The 15,864-nt window shown below is 32.5% G+C and overlaps 1 protein-coding gene and 1 pseudogene across 1 annotated transcript; both read right to left on the bottom strand.

The window, feature by feature from the left end:
• Positions 1-5,232: 5,232 nt before the first annotated feature.
• On the bottom strand, positions 5,233-5,649 carry LOC104704832 (S-protein homolog 20 pseudogene; annotated as a pseudogene).
• A 9,477-nt stretch (positions 5,650-15,126) lies between these two features.
• Positions 15,127-15,549, bottom strand: LOC147941619 (secreted RxLR effector protein 78-like). Its single transcript, XM_087458589.1, has one exon. The coding sequence runs from the start codon at positions 15,547-15,549 to the stop codon at positions 15,127-15,129; it is 423 nt and encodes a 140-aa protein (XP_087314715.1).
• Between the last annotated feature and the right edge of the window lie 315 nt (positions 15,550-15,864).

The following is a 15,864-nucleotide window of genomic DNA, read 5'->3' on the forward strand; positions in this document are numbered from 1 at the left end:
GAAGAATATCTAAGAGATGAAATCGCGAATTTAATTCATATTCCTTCGTTCTTTCCATCAATTTAAGAAACAATTGAATCTTAGATCCATGTTTCTTGTTGTTCGTTTGTTAAATTGCACAAACTTCTTTCCTAGGCGCTTTCGTCATTTTCTATTTATTCAAAAGGGATAAATAATATATTATATACAAAGATTTTCAAAAAATAAACAGATTATAATTATAATTTCTTATGCTTTCTATTAATTTAAGAGAAAATATTTATTAGACACACATATTATATTATTATTCAAAAAAAATAAACAGAACTATAATTTAAATCTATTTGTAAATAGAAAGAAATCAAAAAATTTAGAAAATTACCATTTTATGAATAGAGTTCACCATAGTTTTTTGCAACTATAACCATTAGAAACAAAAATTTGCATCAATATTATTTTTAAAGATTAAGGATTCGGGTTAACAAAGATTAATACATAAATTTCATTATATTCAATTTTGTAGATCCACAATTATGGTCATCCATGAATTTACCGGAAACAAAAAAAGATTATGAGTTTATTTCAAATTACCAAAGTATAAAACAAAATATAGAGAACAACACAACATACCTGTTTTAAAAGATGGAGAAATTGCTTGATCTTGATTTTCAAACAACTACTACAAAAAGAGAGAATGAAAAAATAGAATCCAATGAATCATATAAAAACCTAAGATTATAATACAAAAATAAATTCCAGAACATGATAATAGTTTAGGGTTTTTTTTTTCTTCCTGCTTTTGAGTTATGGAGAATGGTTAGGGTATCTAGTATTTATAATAGTAAACGACCAACGATTTTAGGGTTTTGACTAAGACGATGTATTCTTGACGGGTTTTTTTTATAGAAGCCTATTTAGAGTTTTTGCCATTTTTTTTTACGAAATTTGACTTTTAATTATATATTTTCGTAATTATTTTTTTTTTAATAATTTTTAAAATTATAAAAGAGTAAAAAGGTCTAGAATTGATTTTCATTAATGGCAAAAGAGTAATTCTAGATCTGAGGATGAATGGGGAGAATAGCTTGGCCGGTTTTTTTTTAAAGATCTTTCATTAATGACAATTAAATAGAAGTCAAATTTTGAGGATTAATGTGAGCTTTTTCAACTTCTACTTTAATATATTAGATACCACATAATCTCACATCACTCTAGATTATTTAACTTTAACAAGCCTTATTTCCAGATTGGACTTTTGGCATAAAACTGGGCCTAATACCCAACTAATCAAATTACACATTTTAGACCCAAAAAAAAAAACACCACAAGTAGTTTTGGCTTTGGCAAGGGGGAGAAAAAAAGACAACCTCTTAATGTGTTTTGTTCAGTCTTCATCTGTTGAGACGAGTTCACTGTGGAAATATATTAATATACAGAGTAAGTAATTTTATATATTTTGTATTAAATATGTCTAGTAGTTAGTTAAAATTTAAAAGAAAACTCCAATATCTGTATTTAACTTGACATTTTAAGTAATTTGTATAAAATTTACAAATCATATGTTATTTAATTATAAATTTTAAAAAGTCTAATAAAATCTATAGTATTGAACTGATGATTTAAAAATCTACTTTAAAATTCACTATTATTCAAAAAAGTTTGTGGATTTAGATTTTAATAATTTCTAGCGACTCTCGAGGATTTGAGAGGATTCTTTTAGTTAAAAATACAGAAATCCAAATCATATAGTTTTGTGTGGGATTTGGAAGAATTTTACAATAAATCATATCAACTTCTCTAAAATCATCATAATCATTTAAAGTCTCACGAAAACTTAAATTACTTGGAATAATTCATCACGTGTAATTAAATTTTCATAGTTTTTATGTCTTGATTGGTTCTTCCGCAACTTTCAACTATGGTTTCCACCCAAATTGATGAAAATAAAAAAGAAACGCAAATATCCTATCTCATTATTCATTCATTATTGGTCATGTGTAACTTTTTGAATTTTTTTATCATGACATTATCCTTTTCATTCTGTATATTGCCAAAATACTTGGCGACGAACTAAATGCATAAAATAATAAATATTTTATTATGAAATTTATTTGTTTTTTGAATAATTCTTTTAGTACTTTATCTATGAATTTTAATTATTAATCAAGTTTAATGAAGCTTTTGTTGTTTTTAGACATTTGTATAATTATTTATTATATTCACTTTTGATATTAACGTTTTAACCGCTATTGCAACACATGGTCAATCAGTCGTAAAACTCCCGCAAGTGTACCAATTTTAAAACATTAAACCAAACGTTAAAAATCTTTAATAACACTTGAAATTGCAACCGTCCGCTTCCAAAAACTTGAGTAACCCCAATTGCAAACATTGTATTTGAACAAGTAAGACCCTTAATTATTTTGTATAATGTGTTTGTCAACACTTGCTGTTTCTTAAATGAAAAAGGAAACCAAAAAAGGAACAATTGGTGTTGTCACATCATATGGTTTTTTACATCACGTGACAAGACAACTTGCTAGTTTCTCTTATCAAGAAATGACAAAAGAGAAAGCAAATTGACATTAACCTATGGAAAAAATATGTAAATGATTAGTTAGTAATATTTGGTTTCAAATTTACATGATACTATTACAACTAATATACAATCTAATATTTCAATTGATTTGAATTTTTACGAGATTTTAAATAATTTTGATGATTTTAGGGAAGTTGATATGATTTATTGTAAAATTCTTTCAAATTCTACAAATTGTTTTGAATAAAAGTGAATTTTAAAGTAGATTTTTAAATCATCAGTTCATTAACAATGGATTTTAGTAGACTTTTTAAAATACATGATTGAATAACATAGGATTTACAAATCAATTAAAATATCAAATTGAATACCAAGTGTTTTGAGTTTTTATGAGCTTTTAAACTATTTTGATGATTTTAGGAAAGTTAATAGGATTTACTGTAAAATTCTTTCAAATCCTACCTAAAACAATGAGATTTGGATTTCTGTAGTTTTTTACTAAAAGAATCATCTCAAATCCTTCAGAATCTCTAAAAATCATTAAAATTAAAATCCACAAACTATTTTGAATAACAGTAGATTTTAAAGTAAATTTTTAAATCATCAATTTAATAACAATGGATTTTAAAGTTGATTTTTAAATCATCAGTTCAATAACAATAGATTTTAATCGACTTTTTAAAATCCATGATTGAATAACATGAGATTTGTAAATTTTACACAAATCACTTAAAATATCAAGTTGAATACACTCCCTTCGTGCTTTTATAATTATATATTATTTATTAAACGGCAACAAAAACATTATGCCTTTAGACCATCTTTAATGGAGGAACGATGAAACGTTTCTCAGAAAACTAAAAAATATATATTTTTATTACATATTTTTCTTTTTTATTTATTTTTTAATATGTGTACTCAAATGACATATGTCTAATTTACTCTTAGAAACGTTTCTTTCTTTATGTTCTCTCTCTTCTTTTTTCACAGAAGCAAAGATCCTCTTTCTTTTATGTTCTCTCTTTTTATTATTTTTTAAAAAAAAGCATTTACATGAGCGATCCCATGGGCCTGCCCTTAATATTCAATTCTTTCTTTCACATCATAATAATCATAGTATTATTCCAAGACATTGGTGAATTTGCCAAATAGCTAAATTTCTATATAGTCTTTTCAAATCTCTAAATTATCTCCATTTGGCTACTTAAAATTATGAGATTTTGCATTAGATGTTTTTTGTTGACTAAACCATTTTGGTGCATCTTTCATTTAATCGTTAATTATCTTCAAATTTAGAGCTTGCTTCTAAGATTCTTTCTCTTTAGTGGTCTTAGGGACTCAATCAAATTGACCTAGCAGGGATGTTCTACAGTCCAAATGTAACATCTGCGAACCAAACTGTGAATTTTGGGGATGGGTGTCGATCGACACCAAGGGTGGTGTCGGTCGACATCAACAATTTCTGGTTTGACCAATTCGGTTTAATTGTCGATTTGGATTGGTTTGATTTAAGAAAAACCCTGAAACCGGGATATTTAAGTGGGAAGTCGACCTGGGTTGCGACTTCAGTGTTATTTGGCCGCTTTTAGAGAGAAACAAAGAGAAAGAGAGAAAAAGAGCGTTCTTGGGAGATTTTGGAGTTTTGGGTGCTTTTCTTTGGAGATCCTTCTGTGGAAGTGAAGATCCAGGACTGGACACGTGTTAGGAGGATTGCTTGGGTGTTGAATTCGTCATTTTGGGATAGAATCTTCCTGCAAAGAGGTGAGTGTATGACCATGGCTGATCTAAGTCTGAGATTTCCTTGTTCTTGCTTCTTTGGTGTTGTTTGTGGTGTTTTCTTGCTTGTTATTGTTGCTATAGGTTTTCTACGGATTCATATGGCTTTGGGATTGAGTTTTGGATGGATTGAAGGTGATGAGAAGCGAGATTTGACTCTCGGCTTCAGGAGATAGCGTCAGCGGAGTCAGTGTCGATCGACACTAGGTGGGTGTCCGTCGACACCATGGAGCAGCATCGATCGACACTGTGGGGTAGTGTCGGTCGACACCAATAGTCAGTGTCGGTCGACACCTCATTTCCAGCGAAGACGATACTTGTTCCCTTGTTTGTATGTCTTGATTGTTGTTTGTTTTGGACATTGGTATCTCAGTTGCTTGTGTATATAACTCAGTAGATGGGAGAATTGCCTCACTGAGTGTTTATAAAATACTCATGCATCTCAATTTGTATTTGTGGTGCAGGTAAAGACAAAATGTGATCGTGGAATCAAGGCAATGAAGAGGAGGATGTTATAGTGACTCGATTGATAGTTGTCTGGCCTTTGCTAGGTTGCTAGTGTTGAGTCATTATAATGTGGCTTAGGTTGCTGGTTCTTTGATTCATGTTGTTTGGATTATTGGTTTAATTGTTATGAATTATACTGGTTATTTGAGTATTGGTTATTATTGGTTTAATGGTATTGTTTATGTTATTCGTTATTTTGTGTTTGTGGTTAGATGGTTAGTGGATATGAGACCAATAGTTTAGTTTAGATTATTATTATTATTATTATTATTATTATTATTATTATTATTATTATTATTATTATTATTAAATTGGTCGGGTAGTTTCACCAAAATTTTGACATTTTATGATGGGGTTAAAAGACAAAAATGTTGGTTTAGTAAAAAGAAAATAACACTTTTTATTATTTGGCTTATAAATATGAAATCTTGTCACAACAGTATTGAAACACCATCATTCCATAGGAAACATTTTTCACCGCCTGTTATTCTACATGGACCATAAGGTCTTATGCTCCAAACACAAGGTTGATGTTTACATGTCTTTATATCGTTAGAATTAAGAATATCAAACCATTTAGACTGATTTTCCCATACAAAGTGACAAAAGAATAAAGTTCGTTTCCAAAAGTTAATAGATGCTCTATATCCCCAGTGTTGATGAGGAGCTAAAGATTGTGATCCGAGGTCTTTGTTTTTTGATTTGCAGTGTAGTCCTAATTGAATATTTTGACCAATATCATTGATGATATCCACATCTATATGCAGACTAGCTTCGCATAAACCACCAAAAAGAAAAACTATGAATATAACAAAAGATATTAAGTGAAATGATGATGAGCCATACATCATGAATGACTTTTTTCCAATAATAACTGTGAATGTTTTATAAAAATGAACTTTAAATTATAGCATCCCATCTATTTATACTCCATCACATTTGAAGAATGATTAAATAGTCAAAGGATATGGTACTATTATTTACTCTCGTAAATAAAAATTTATTTATTTATTTTAGAAAAAATGGAAATATCTTTTATTTGCAAAAAGAAAAGAAAAATGCTGACCAACAGTAACATTCCATTGGAAACATATTTCCTGACTTGATAATCTACATGGTCCACTAGGTCTTATAATCCAAACACATGGTTGATGTTTGCATATATGTTTATCTATGTTTGCATCAAGAATATCAAAACATCTAGATTTATTTCTCTCTTTTTTTTTCTTTTTTTAAGTGACAAAAAGATAGAGTTGTGTCCATAAGTTAATAATTCCTCAAATGTGATCTGAGATCTTTGTCCACTATGTTTGAATATTTATTACTTAACTTATTATATAAAGTTTGATGTCAAAATTACTCATTAACAAGATCGTGACACATGTCAATTGTATCATTCAGATGTTGACATATGTCAATTATAAATTTTTTAAAATTTTAAAAAATAAAAATGTAAAAATTCAAAATCTACCATAAAAAGGTTTTCTATAAAAGTAAAATAGAGAAAAGAAAAACTAATTTTATTTAAAATCTTTTAAAGAAAAAAAATCTTTATAAACTTCCAAAAGTAAAACAAAACTATTAACAAATTTAAAAATATTAAAAGGCAATTCTAAGAAAATTATAAAATTTAAATAGCTTTAAAATTTAAAAAGATCATTACAAGTAAATTATATATATATATCATAAGATTCGAATTATAATATAGTTTATTTATTTTACTTTTAAATTGCTAATTTGGCAAGAAAAGGATTACCTTTCATATAAGATAAAAATGATTGTGAAAATATACAATTAATTACTGTTTATAAAAAATGTAAATACTCACCTTTACATAAATAAAAATATTATAAAAAAAAATAGATTGTGTCATATTTTTTGTTTTCACTAATCAAATAATTTATTCAAAAAGACTGCTATTGTAATATATAAGATAGGAGTATGTAATATTAATGTATGTGTTTTTTTAACTATAAAAAAATTAAAGTGAAGAGACATATAATAGGTTATTTAATGTGTTTATAAAGGTAATTTGTTGGTAGTAGTAAAGACTAAAGAGTATATTTTAACAGTAAAATATATTTGTGTGTACAAATAGACTTTTAGTGGTAATGTATATAGTAGATTTGTAAATAGATATACATTAGTGTATTATAGCAAAAAAAAAATAACTATTTTCTATAACTAAAAGTTATCTCTTTGCTTTTATACATAGTTTTTACTTATGAAAAGAATTATTTATAAAAAGAATTAAATATATATTATTTGTTAAATTTAATTTTATTTAAATAACTATGAATTCATTTACAACTATTTTCTTTAACTCAAAGTGTATCCATTTACTTTTTTTTTTCAACCAAACAATAAATTAAAAGGAAAGTCCTCGGTTAAGGGAAGGGGTTTACAAAAGAAACTTCAGAGATAAGAGAACGCGAAGCACGGGCAAGACAATCTACCTTCGTATTTGACGCACGCGGGATCCGAGAGATATAGAATAGTGGGAAGGACTTCAGCGAGTTAAACTCATCGAGCAGGTTGGAGAAGTACGACCAATCTTCAGGGACTGCACAATAGTGAGTAACTCAGCACAATCAGTCTCGAAATGTTGACAAACGATCCTTGCAGCATGTATCCTCTCCATGACCGACAACAACGCTTCTAACTCCGAATGTAGGAGGAGGGGCTTCGTCTTAGACACTTGGCCCCCAACAACAAGGTTCGCTCCTCACCAACGCAACATCCAAAGACGGAGATGGAGCTGACATGATCACCGTAAAAGAGAGCGCCTCTTCCCAGACTAACTTATCACCCAAAATCATTTGCCTCGATCTCTAAACCTTGAAAAACTTTTTATTTATGGTCTTCCAGATTGTCCATAAATTCTATGGTAGTTGAAAAAGCTGATCAGGATTACCTTGTTGAAAGGCACCCCTCCAGAAAACAAAATCCAAATTAAAGTACACCGACTCATATGGAAAACCCTCTGACGAGACCAGAGTCGGAGATATATCTCAAACTTCACATGAGCGAGGGCATTCAAATAAAACATGATTAATAGTCTCAACCGCATAATCGCACTATTTACACCAAATATCACATTGGACAACTCCGTGTATCAATTTATTTTTATAGATAGTTTTTACTTACTAAAAATATTTATTTTATATTCTTTGTTAAATTTTATTTTATTTTAAAAAATCTAAACCGCACATCGGGCGGTCCTAATCTAGTAATTAATAATAGTAAAAATAGATTAAAAACAAATTAAATAAAATCAATTAAATTTTAAAATAGTAGAAACAATAATATAAATTTATTTAGTGAATAGTAAAAATAATAACTATATTAAATGAATTAAGTAACATAAATGAAAATTTTAAAATAGGAAAAAAAAATACTATGAATTTGTTTTCATAATAATTTTATTATTCAAATTTAACCAAAAAATGATCATATTCCAAAATTTAGAATGGGTAATGAGTTTTACAATGGAAGTAAGATATTAATGCATGGTAGAGTAAAAAAACAATTTATGTAATTGTATTTATAAGATTCTAAACATAAAAATAAAATTGAAATGAAACATTAGTTTCTAAGAAACATATACTACAAAAATTTATTATTAAACTTCACTTAAATAAAAATAAAATATTAATTACTCAACTTAACTTAAAAGTTTTGATCAAAAATGAAGACATTGTAAAGTTGACACTTTTTTTGGGAAACTATAAAACAAGCTCTTGAAAAAATATTCCATCTAAAAAAATAAAATCAATGGCCACAAAATATAGAAAAATGACATGTAAGCCATTACAAAAAGTGACATGTAAGCCACTACGAAAGTGCATATCTCAGAAAACATATTATCAACTGGAGCTACAATTCTATAATATAAGACTGCATCTTGCGTTAGTTGTTGTGGATTCTGTGACGGGGGCTAGTGACAGGATATCTTGGAGTGGTTGTGATGAGAAATTCTCTGTGAAGTCGACCTATGCTCTCTTAACTCATAATGTTTCTCCTAATCAGAGTTGTGGAACTTTTTTTGACCGCATATGGAAGGTAGTCGCACCGGAAAGAGTACGAACTTTTCTATGGATTGTAGGCAATCAAGCAATTATGTCGAATGCAGAGAGGTACAGGAGACATATATCGGGTACGAGCACTTGTTCGGTGTGTAAAGGGGGGGAAGAGACTATTATGCATATTTTACGTGACTGTCTGGCGATGTCGGGGATATGGAAAAGGTTGGTTCCACCAAGATATAGAGCTGGTTTCTTTTCTCTCTCGATACTGGAATGGCTGTTTGTTAATTTGGGAAGTAGGGAGGTTATGGGCAATATTGCATGGCCAACCTTGTTTGCTTTATCAGTTTGGTGGGGATGGAAGTGGAGATGCGGGAATGTTTTTGGGGAAAACGGAAGTGTAGGGATAGACTGCAATTCGTGAAAGATCAAGCCAGGGAAGTCTTAATTGCGTTTTCACGCCAGGGAGGTAGACCAGAGGCAGTGGAACGGATTGAGACCCTCATCTCATGGAAGTCACCGTCTTTGGGTTGGATGAAACTCAATACGGATGGAGCTTCTCGTGGGAACCCGGGACCTGCAACGGCCGGAGGGGTGTTACGGGATGGTTCAGGTAAGTGGTGTGTTGGCTTTGTTCTCAATATTGGTATATGTTCAGCGCCTCTTGCAGAGTTATGGGGAGTGTACTATGGTCTGTACATGGCGTGGGAGAGACGGGTGCCATGTGCGGAGGTGGAGATAGATTCACAGATAGTGGTGGGTTTTCTACGGACAGGGATTAGTGATTCACATCCGCTGTCCTTCCTAGTACGGTTGTGCTATGGCTTCATCTCAAGGGACTGGATAGTCCGTTTTTCACATGTGTATAGGGAGGCTAACCGTCTGGCCGATGGTTTAGCAAACTATGCGTTTTCTTTACCGCAGGGTTTTCATAGTTTGGAGTCTTGTCCTGAAATTCTAGATTCTATTTGTTTAAGAGGATGTAAATGGGAATACTGTCCCATGTCGTATTCGTTTGTAGTTTTTATTTTATGTTTTGAATAAAAGTGGGAGACTTTGTCTCCCCTCCCTTACCAAAAAAAAAAGTGACATGTAAGCCACTACGAAAAGTGCATATCTCATAAGACATATTATCAACTAGAGCTACAATTCTATAACATGATAAAAAAGGTAAAATATAAAACAAGCTTGAGATTTCATCAATAAAAAATATTTTTAACCCAAAACATTGGCAGAAACATCATATTTAAAGTACATTATGTTTTTTTAGAAGACGAAACTAAAGTTGTATCACAAAATTAACATTTGAAAATAACATATGAGGTTTTAAAAAAAAATGTAAATTGGATAGTGAACGGATATTCATTGCCGGGTTTAACTATTTCACCATCTAAGCATTTTTGACTTGGTCGGAAATTCTATTATGGCAGGTGATGCACTTAGACAACCCCATTGTAACGACAGAGCACTAAAAATGTTCATGAAACTTTGTATATTTGCATTTAACGTGGGATAATGATATGTTTAAATGATCTCTATAATTAGGCTAACGATCAACATTCTATGTTAGAATTTTTAAAAAGATGTTTTCAAAGGATATGAATACGGAATAAAATTTTTTATGGAGAAAATGTTAGAATACTTTTGACTCTTCTAGTAAGGTTCTTAAGTCATTTTTGTTGCAATGTTATATATTGTTGATTTGCCAAGAAAACATTATTGTGATACTAGACAATATATGTTACTAGGTAGTTGCATGCGTGGACTATGTGTTTAGTAGAATTTAATTTTTGATTTCTTAAAATAAAACTTTAAATTTATTTATCATTTTATATTGTTTATCATTTTCAAAAAAATTTGTCCTCATATTTATTGAAAACTGTTAAAGTATTTACTTTCACATTTAGTATAAATTTTTTCTCAATGCATAATAATTTTATTAAGCAGTTATTTTATCATGTTTGTAATATTGATAGATTTTTAAAAAAAAAATATTGGTTCTCATTTTGTCATTGACTTGCTTCATAATCTTACTTGATTTAAGTTTTTTTTTAGTTCAGCCTAAATGTTTTTTAGTTCATCCTAATTTTTCTTTATATGATTGAGTAAATGTAATATATATGAAATGAATTAACATTTTTACTTGTGGTTGGATAAAAGACTAAAATAAAAAGTAACCTCTATGAAAGTGGAAGAGCATGAATTAAGCATTATATTGTTTCCATTAACAGCTTGAAAAAAATAATCATATTAAAAATGACATAAGCTGCATGTGATTAGTTTAAATATACATATATCTTATTATATAAAGTTGGGTTTTGAAAGTTAGCCACTAATAAGATTTTGACATGTGTCAAGTTTATATCAATCTGAGATTTTGACATGCGTAAAAGTTAATATATATATAATAAGATTTCATAAAATTTAAAATTATAACATTTATTTTTAATTTTAAATTATTAATTCTACAAAAAATAGAAAAGGGATTAAGGAAAATATACAGTTAATTATTAATTTTTAATTTTGTAAATACTCACTTCTATATAAACATAGATCGTCTCATATTTTTCATCTAACAAAATAATTTATGCAAAAATATTGCTTTCAACATTGTTCTATTGGTAAAACTTTTTGAATGGAAAGATAAACTTTCTTATTTTTTAAAACCAAAATTTTCTCCTACTTTCTCCTTTTTCAGTTTGGATAGGTAAGATTAATATGTTGACCCAAAAAAAAAATTAATATATGTGTCTTCTTTTTCTAATACTGTATTTCTAAATTTAATGTCGTATTTTTAGATTGTTTTGTTTAATTTATCTTTTCACCTTTGTATTATTTGGGATTCATATATTATCTTGCTTATAATTTTCTATTATTTCTATATTTATGTCAAATTAATTTTCTTCTAATTTCTCAACTTTGATTGGTTGGTCATAGACCCTTTTTGTACAAACATAATTGTTACCATTCATTCAATCCCAAAGAGAGATAAGGGGTGTGTCGATCAACACCAGCTTTTCTGGTTCGACCGGATTGTTTTAATTCACGATTTTTGGGTTGGTTTGGTTATTTGGATTGTCTAAATCGGGTATATAAGTGGAGAAGCGACCCAAGTCAAGGGTTTTAGTGTTTTATCGCCGCTTGAGAGAAGAAAAGAGAGAAATGAGAGAACTTGTGAGTTGAGAGGTTTTTGGCTTGTTCTAGGGTTTTTGGTGAGATCTCTAGCTATGGAAGGGAGAACTGTTGCTGGAAACGAAGGAGAAGCTTCTTAAGGTGTTGTTTCCACCGTTTCTCAACCAAATCTTCCTGCAAAATAGGTGAGTGCTTGACCATAGTTGATCTAAGCCTGAGATCTCTTTTGTTTTGGTTGTTCTTTGTTGTTTGTGGTGTTTTGCTTGCGTGGGTTGGTTGGTTTTATGTCTCCATAGGTTCTTGAAGCATTTGGGAAAGTTTGGAGCGGATTAGAAGCGATTTGGAACGGGGGTTCGACGTTCGTTTTCGTTCAGATCGTGTCTGTGAAGGCGGTGTCGATCAACACCAGTTGTGTGTCGGTCGACACCATGGTCGAGTCTGTTCGGTCGACACCGACCTAGCGTCGGTCGACACCGGACTTAACCGAGACTTGTTTTCCTGGTTTGATGTGTTGTTGTGTTTTGTTTGTTTGCCTTAACAATAGAATCTCAGTTGCTTGTGTGTATAGCCCAGTAGATGGGAGAATGGCCTCACTGAGTGTTTATGACAATACTCATGCATCTCAATTTATGTTTGTGGTGAAGGTAAAGGCAAAGTGTGATCGTGGAATCAAGGCGATGAGGAGGAGGATTATCTAGGGTCTCAGTTATGTGTTGTTGGTCTTGGATATGTTTATTAATGTTGGGACCCGGTTTAGTAGCATGCTAGGTTGTTGGTTAGAATGGTTAGGAATGTTTCTGTTATTGGTATGTTTCCGCTGTGCATAATGATTGTGGTTGGTTTAATGATTGTTTGTAGTTTAATGTTTAATTAAGTATTATGGAATGCTTAATTATGATAAAAAAAAAAATGGTTCTGGTTGTTTCAAAAATAGAAATATCTTTTATTTGTAGAAAGAAAAGAAAAATGCTGACCAACTATAACATTCCATTGGAAACATATTCCTGACTTGTTAATCTACATGGTCCACTAGGTCTTATAATCCAAACCCATGGTTGATGTTTGCACATATGTTTATCTATGTTAGCATCAAGAATATCAAAACATCTAGACTTATTTCTCTTTTTTTTTCTTTCTTTAAGTGACAAAAAGATAGAGTTGTGTCTATAAGTTAATAATTCCTCCAAAATTGTGATCCGAGATTTTTTTTTTTTTTGGCCAACAAAATACTTTAATTAAACTTAATCAGTTGCGATACAGAAGCCCCTTAGGGCATTTTTCGCGATTGCATCAGCTTGGTGATTATCGAGTCTAGGGATATGAGAGAAATTACACAGATTGAATTGAGATGATAGAGAGTGGGTATCATATAGAAGCCCGCGAGTTCCTTTGGGAAGGTCTTCCGATTGAGTGTTTGGACTAGCATCTGCGAGTTTGAAGCAAATATAATTTTGTTGAAACCCGATTCAATAGCAACTCCCAGCGCCGTGAGAGTTGTTAGTGCTTCGGCCATCAGGGGTGATCGGATGTGAGTTGCAGTGGATGCTCCTTGTAGCAGAATCGCGCCGGATTGATCTTTGAAGATCCACCCGCATCTCGTGTTCCCGTTATCTCTCCAAGCTGCATCAGTGAAACAGGTAATTTGGTTTAGGGAGGGTTGGGCAGTTCGCGGTACAGAGATCAGGGATCTGCCTTGCAGTGATGTCCGATAGGCTTGAGTCTGTTGAGCTTCCTGCCATTCCTTCGCTCGAAAGATAGCTAGAGATACAATATCTTCAGTTTGGGGTGGGATCTTGTCAAAAATTAGGCGATTTCGGGCTGTCCAGAGGGTCCAGAGGATCCAAGGTGCAAGAGGACCTATCACGGTTCCAGTATGTGGGAGGCAGAGGAGCTTTGTAGATTTGGTTAGTCCTGACTTGAAGGAGAAGATGGCTTCAGGGTTAAAATGTTCCTTGAAAGGTACCCGCTTCCAAACGTTTACAACAAAAGGACATTGGAAGAAGACATGGGCTTCAGTTTCTAGTCTCCCACAATGCGGGCAAGCTGAGGCAGTGGTGATCTGCCTAATTTGGAGGTTATGACCAACATGGAGGGCGTTTTGGGAGGCCTTCCAGAGAAGGAGTTTTGTTTCCGGTGAGCTCTTGAGGTTCCATATCTCTTTTTTCCACATGAAATGGTTTTCAGGATTTTGAGTTGCAGATAGTGATGGTGAATTTTGTCCACCCGTCTTTTTATGCAGAGCTTCGTAGTAGCCTGACTTAGTGGAATAGGTTCCATCAGAGGTCGGTAGCCAAGCCCAAGAGTCTGATCCTCCCCGCTTGCTTGGTTTTAATTGGAGTATGTTTTCCTTATACAATGGGAGAGTTCTTTTGATCAGTGGGATGTTCCACTCTTTGGACTGAGGGAGAAGCAGGTTTGCAACCCGCAGGTGCTGATCATCTTTTGATGGAGGACCAAGGGGAGATAATGGGTGGTCTAACGAGAGCCATGGAGTTCCCCAAACAGGTGTTGTCTCACCGATTCCAATTATCTTGCCCAAGTTTGATTTTAATAAATCCCTTCCTATGCATATACTCCTCCAACCGTGTGATGCATGATTTGGAACAGGGCTCTCCAAGAAAGTTGTGGTTTTACAGTAATTACCGGTTAAAACCTTTGCAAGGAGACATGAAGGTTGAGTGAGGATACGCCAACTGATTTTTGCCAAAAGGGCATCATTGAAGCTCTGTAAGTCTCTGAATCCCAGACCGCCATCTTTAAAAGATTTTGTCATCTTGTCCCAAGCGATCCAGCACATTTTTCTCTTATCATATTTCTCATCCCACCATTAGCGGGTTAAAGCGGATTGGATGCGGTTACAGAGGGAGTTTGGGAGTTTAAAGCATGACATTGTGTAAGAGGGCATTGCTCCAAGAACTAATTTGAGCAAAGTCAGCTTCCCAGCCAAGATAGAAACTTGGAAGACCAACTAAGGGCTCGTTGCTTTATCATGTCCACAATCATACTAAACAAATCCTTCTTTTTCCTTCTGAACAATTCTAGTAATCCTAGATACTTTCCTTGTCCTCCCACTTTGATGATGCCAAGCTCGTGTTTTACCCATTTTTTGATATCATTTTTGGTTTTGCTTGAGAAGGTAACAAAGGATTTATCTTGGTTTATCTTTTGTCATGAGGCTGCTTCATACTTATGTAGGATGTCCATTAGATGTCTGACACTAGTTTTATCTGATTTACAGAAAAACATAGTATCATCGGCGAACAAAAGATGGTTGACCCATGGACTCCCTTTTGAAACACGGATCCCAGGTAGTTTGCCATGGTTTTGGGCTTTGTTACATAAACCTGAGAGGACTTCGCTACATAGGATGAAGATGTAAGGAGAGAACAGATCACCTTTTCTGATCCCTCGACTTGGCTTCACCATACCTTTTGCCTGTCCATTAACGAAGTAGGAGTAAGAGACTGAGGTGATGCATTGCATGATCATGTTTGTCCACTGAGGTTTAAAATCCATTATGGTTAGTACTTCCTCTATAAAACTCCATTCTAGTCTGTCGTAAGCTTTACTCATGTCAGTTTTAACTGCCATGTATACTCTTTCTTGTGTAGTAGACAGTTTCAGATAATGGAGCGCTTCGTGAGTGATGAGGACATTATTCGTGATTGCTCTACCAGGGACAAAAGTGGATTGGTTCTGAGAGATACAGGTTTGTAGGATAGGTTGTAGGCGCTTTGAGATAATTTTTGCAATGATCTTATAAAAGATCGAGCAAAGGGCTATTAGGCGATAGTCTGCCACTCGTTTCGGGCTAGTGATCTTTGGGATCAATCTAACATGAGTGTGGTTGAAGTGTGCAGGGAGAGAGCCAGAGATGAAGAAGGCTTGGATTTCCGCTGTTACTTT

The sequence above is a fragment of the Camelina sativa genome, chromosome 7, assembly GCF_030686135.1.
Source record: "Camelina sativa cultivar CO46 ecotype springtype chromosome 7, ASM3068613v1".
Lineage (NCBI taxonomy): Eukaryota > Viridiplantae > Streptophyta > Magnoliopsida > Brassicales > Brassicaceae > Camelina > Camelina sativa.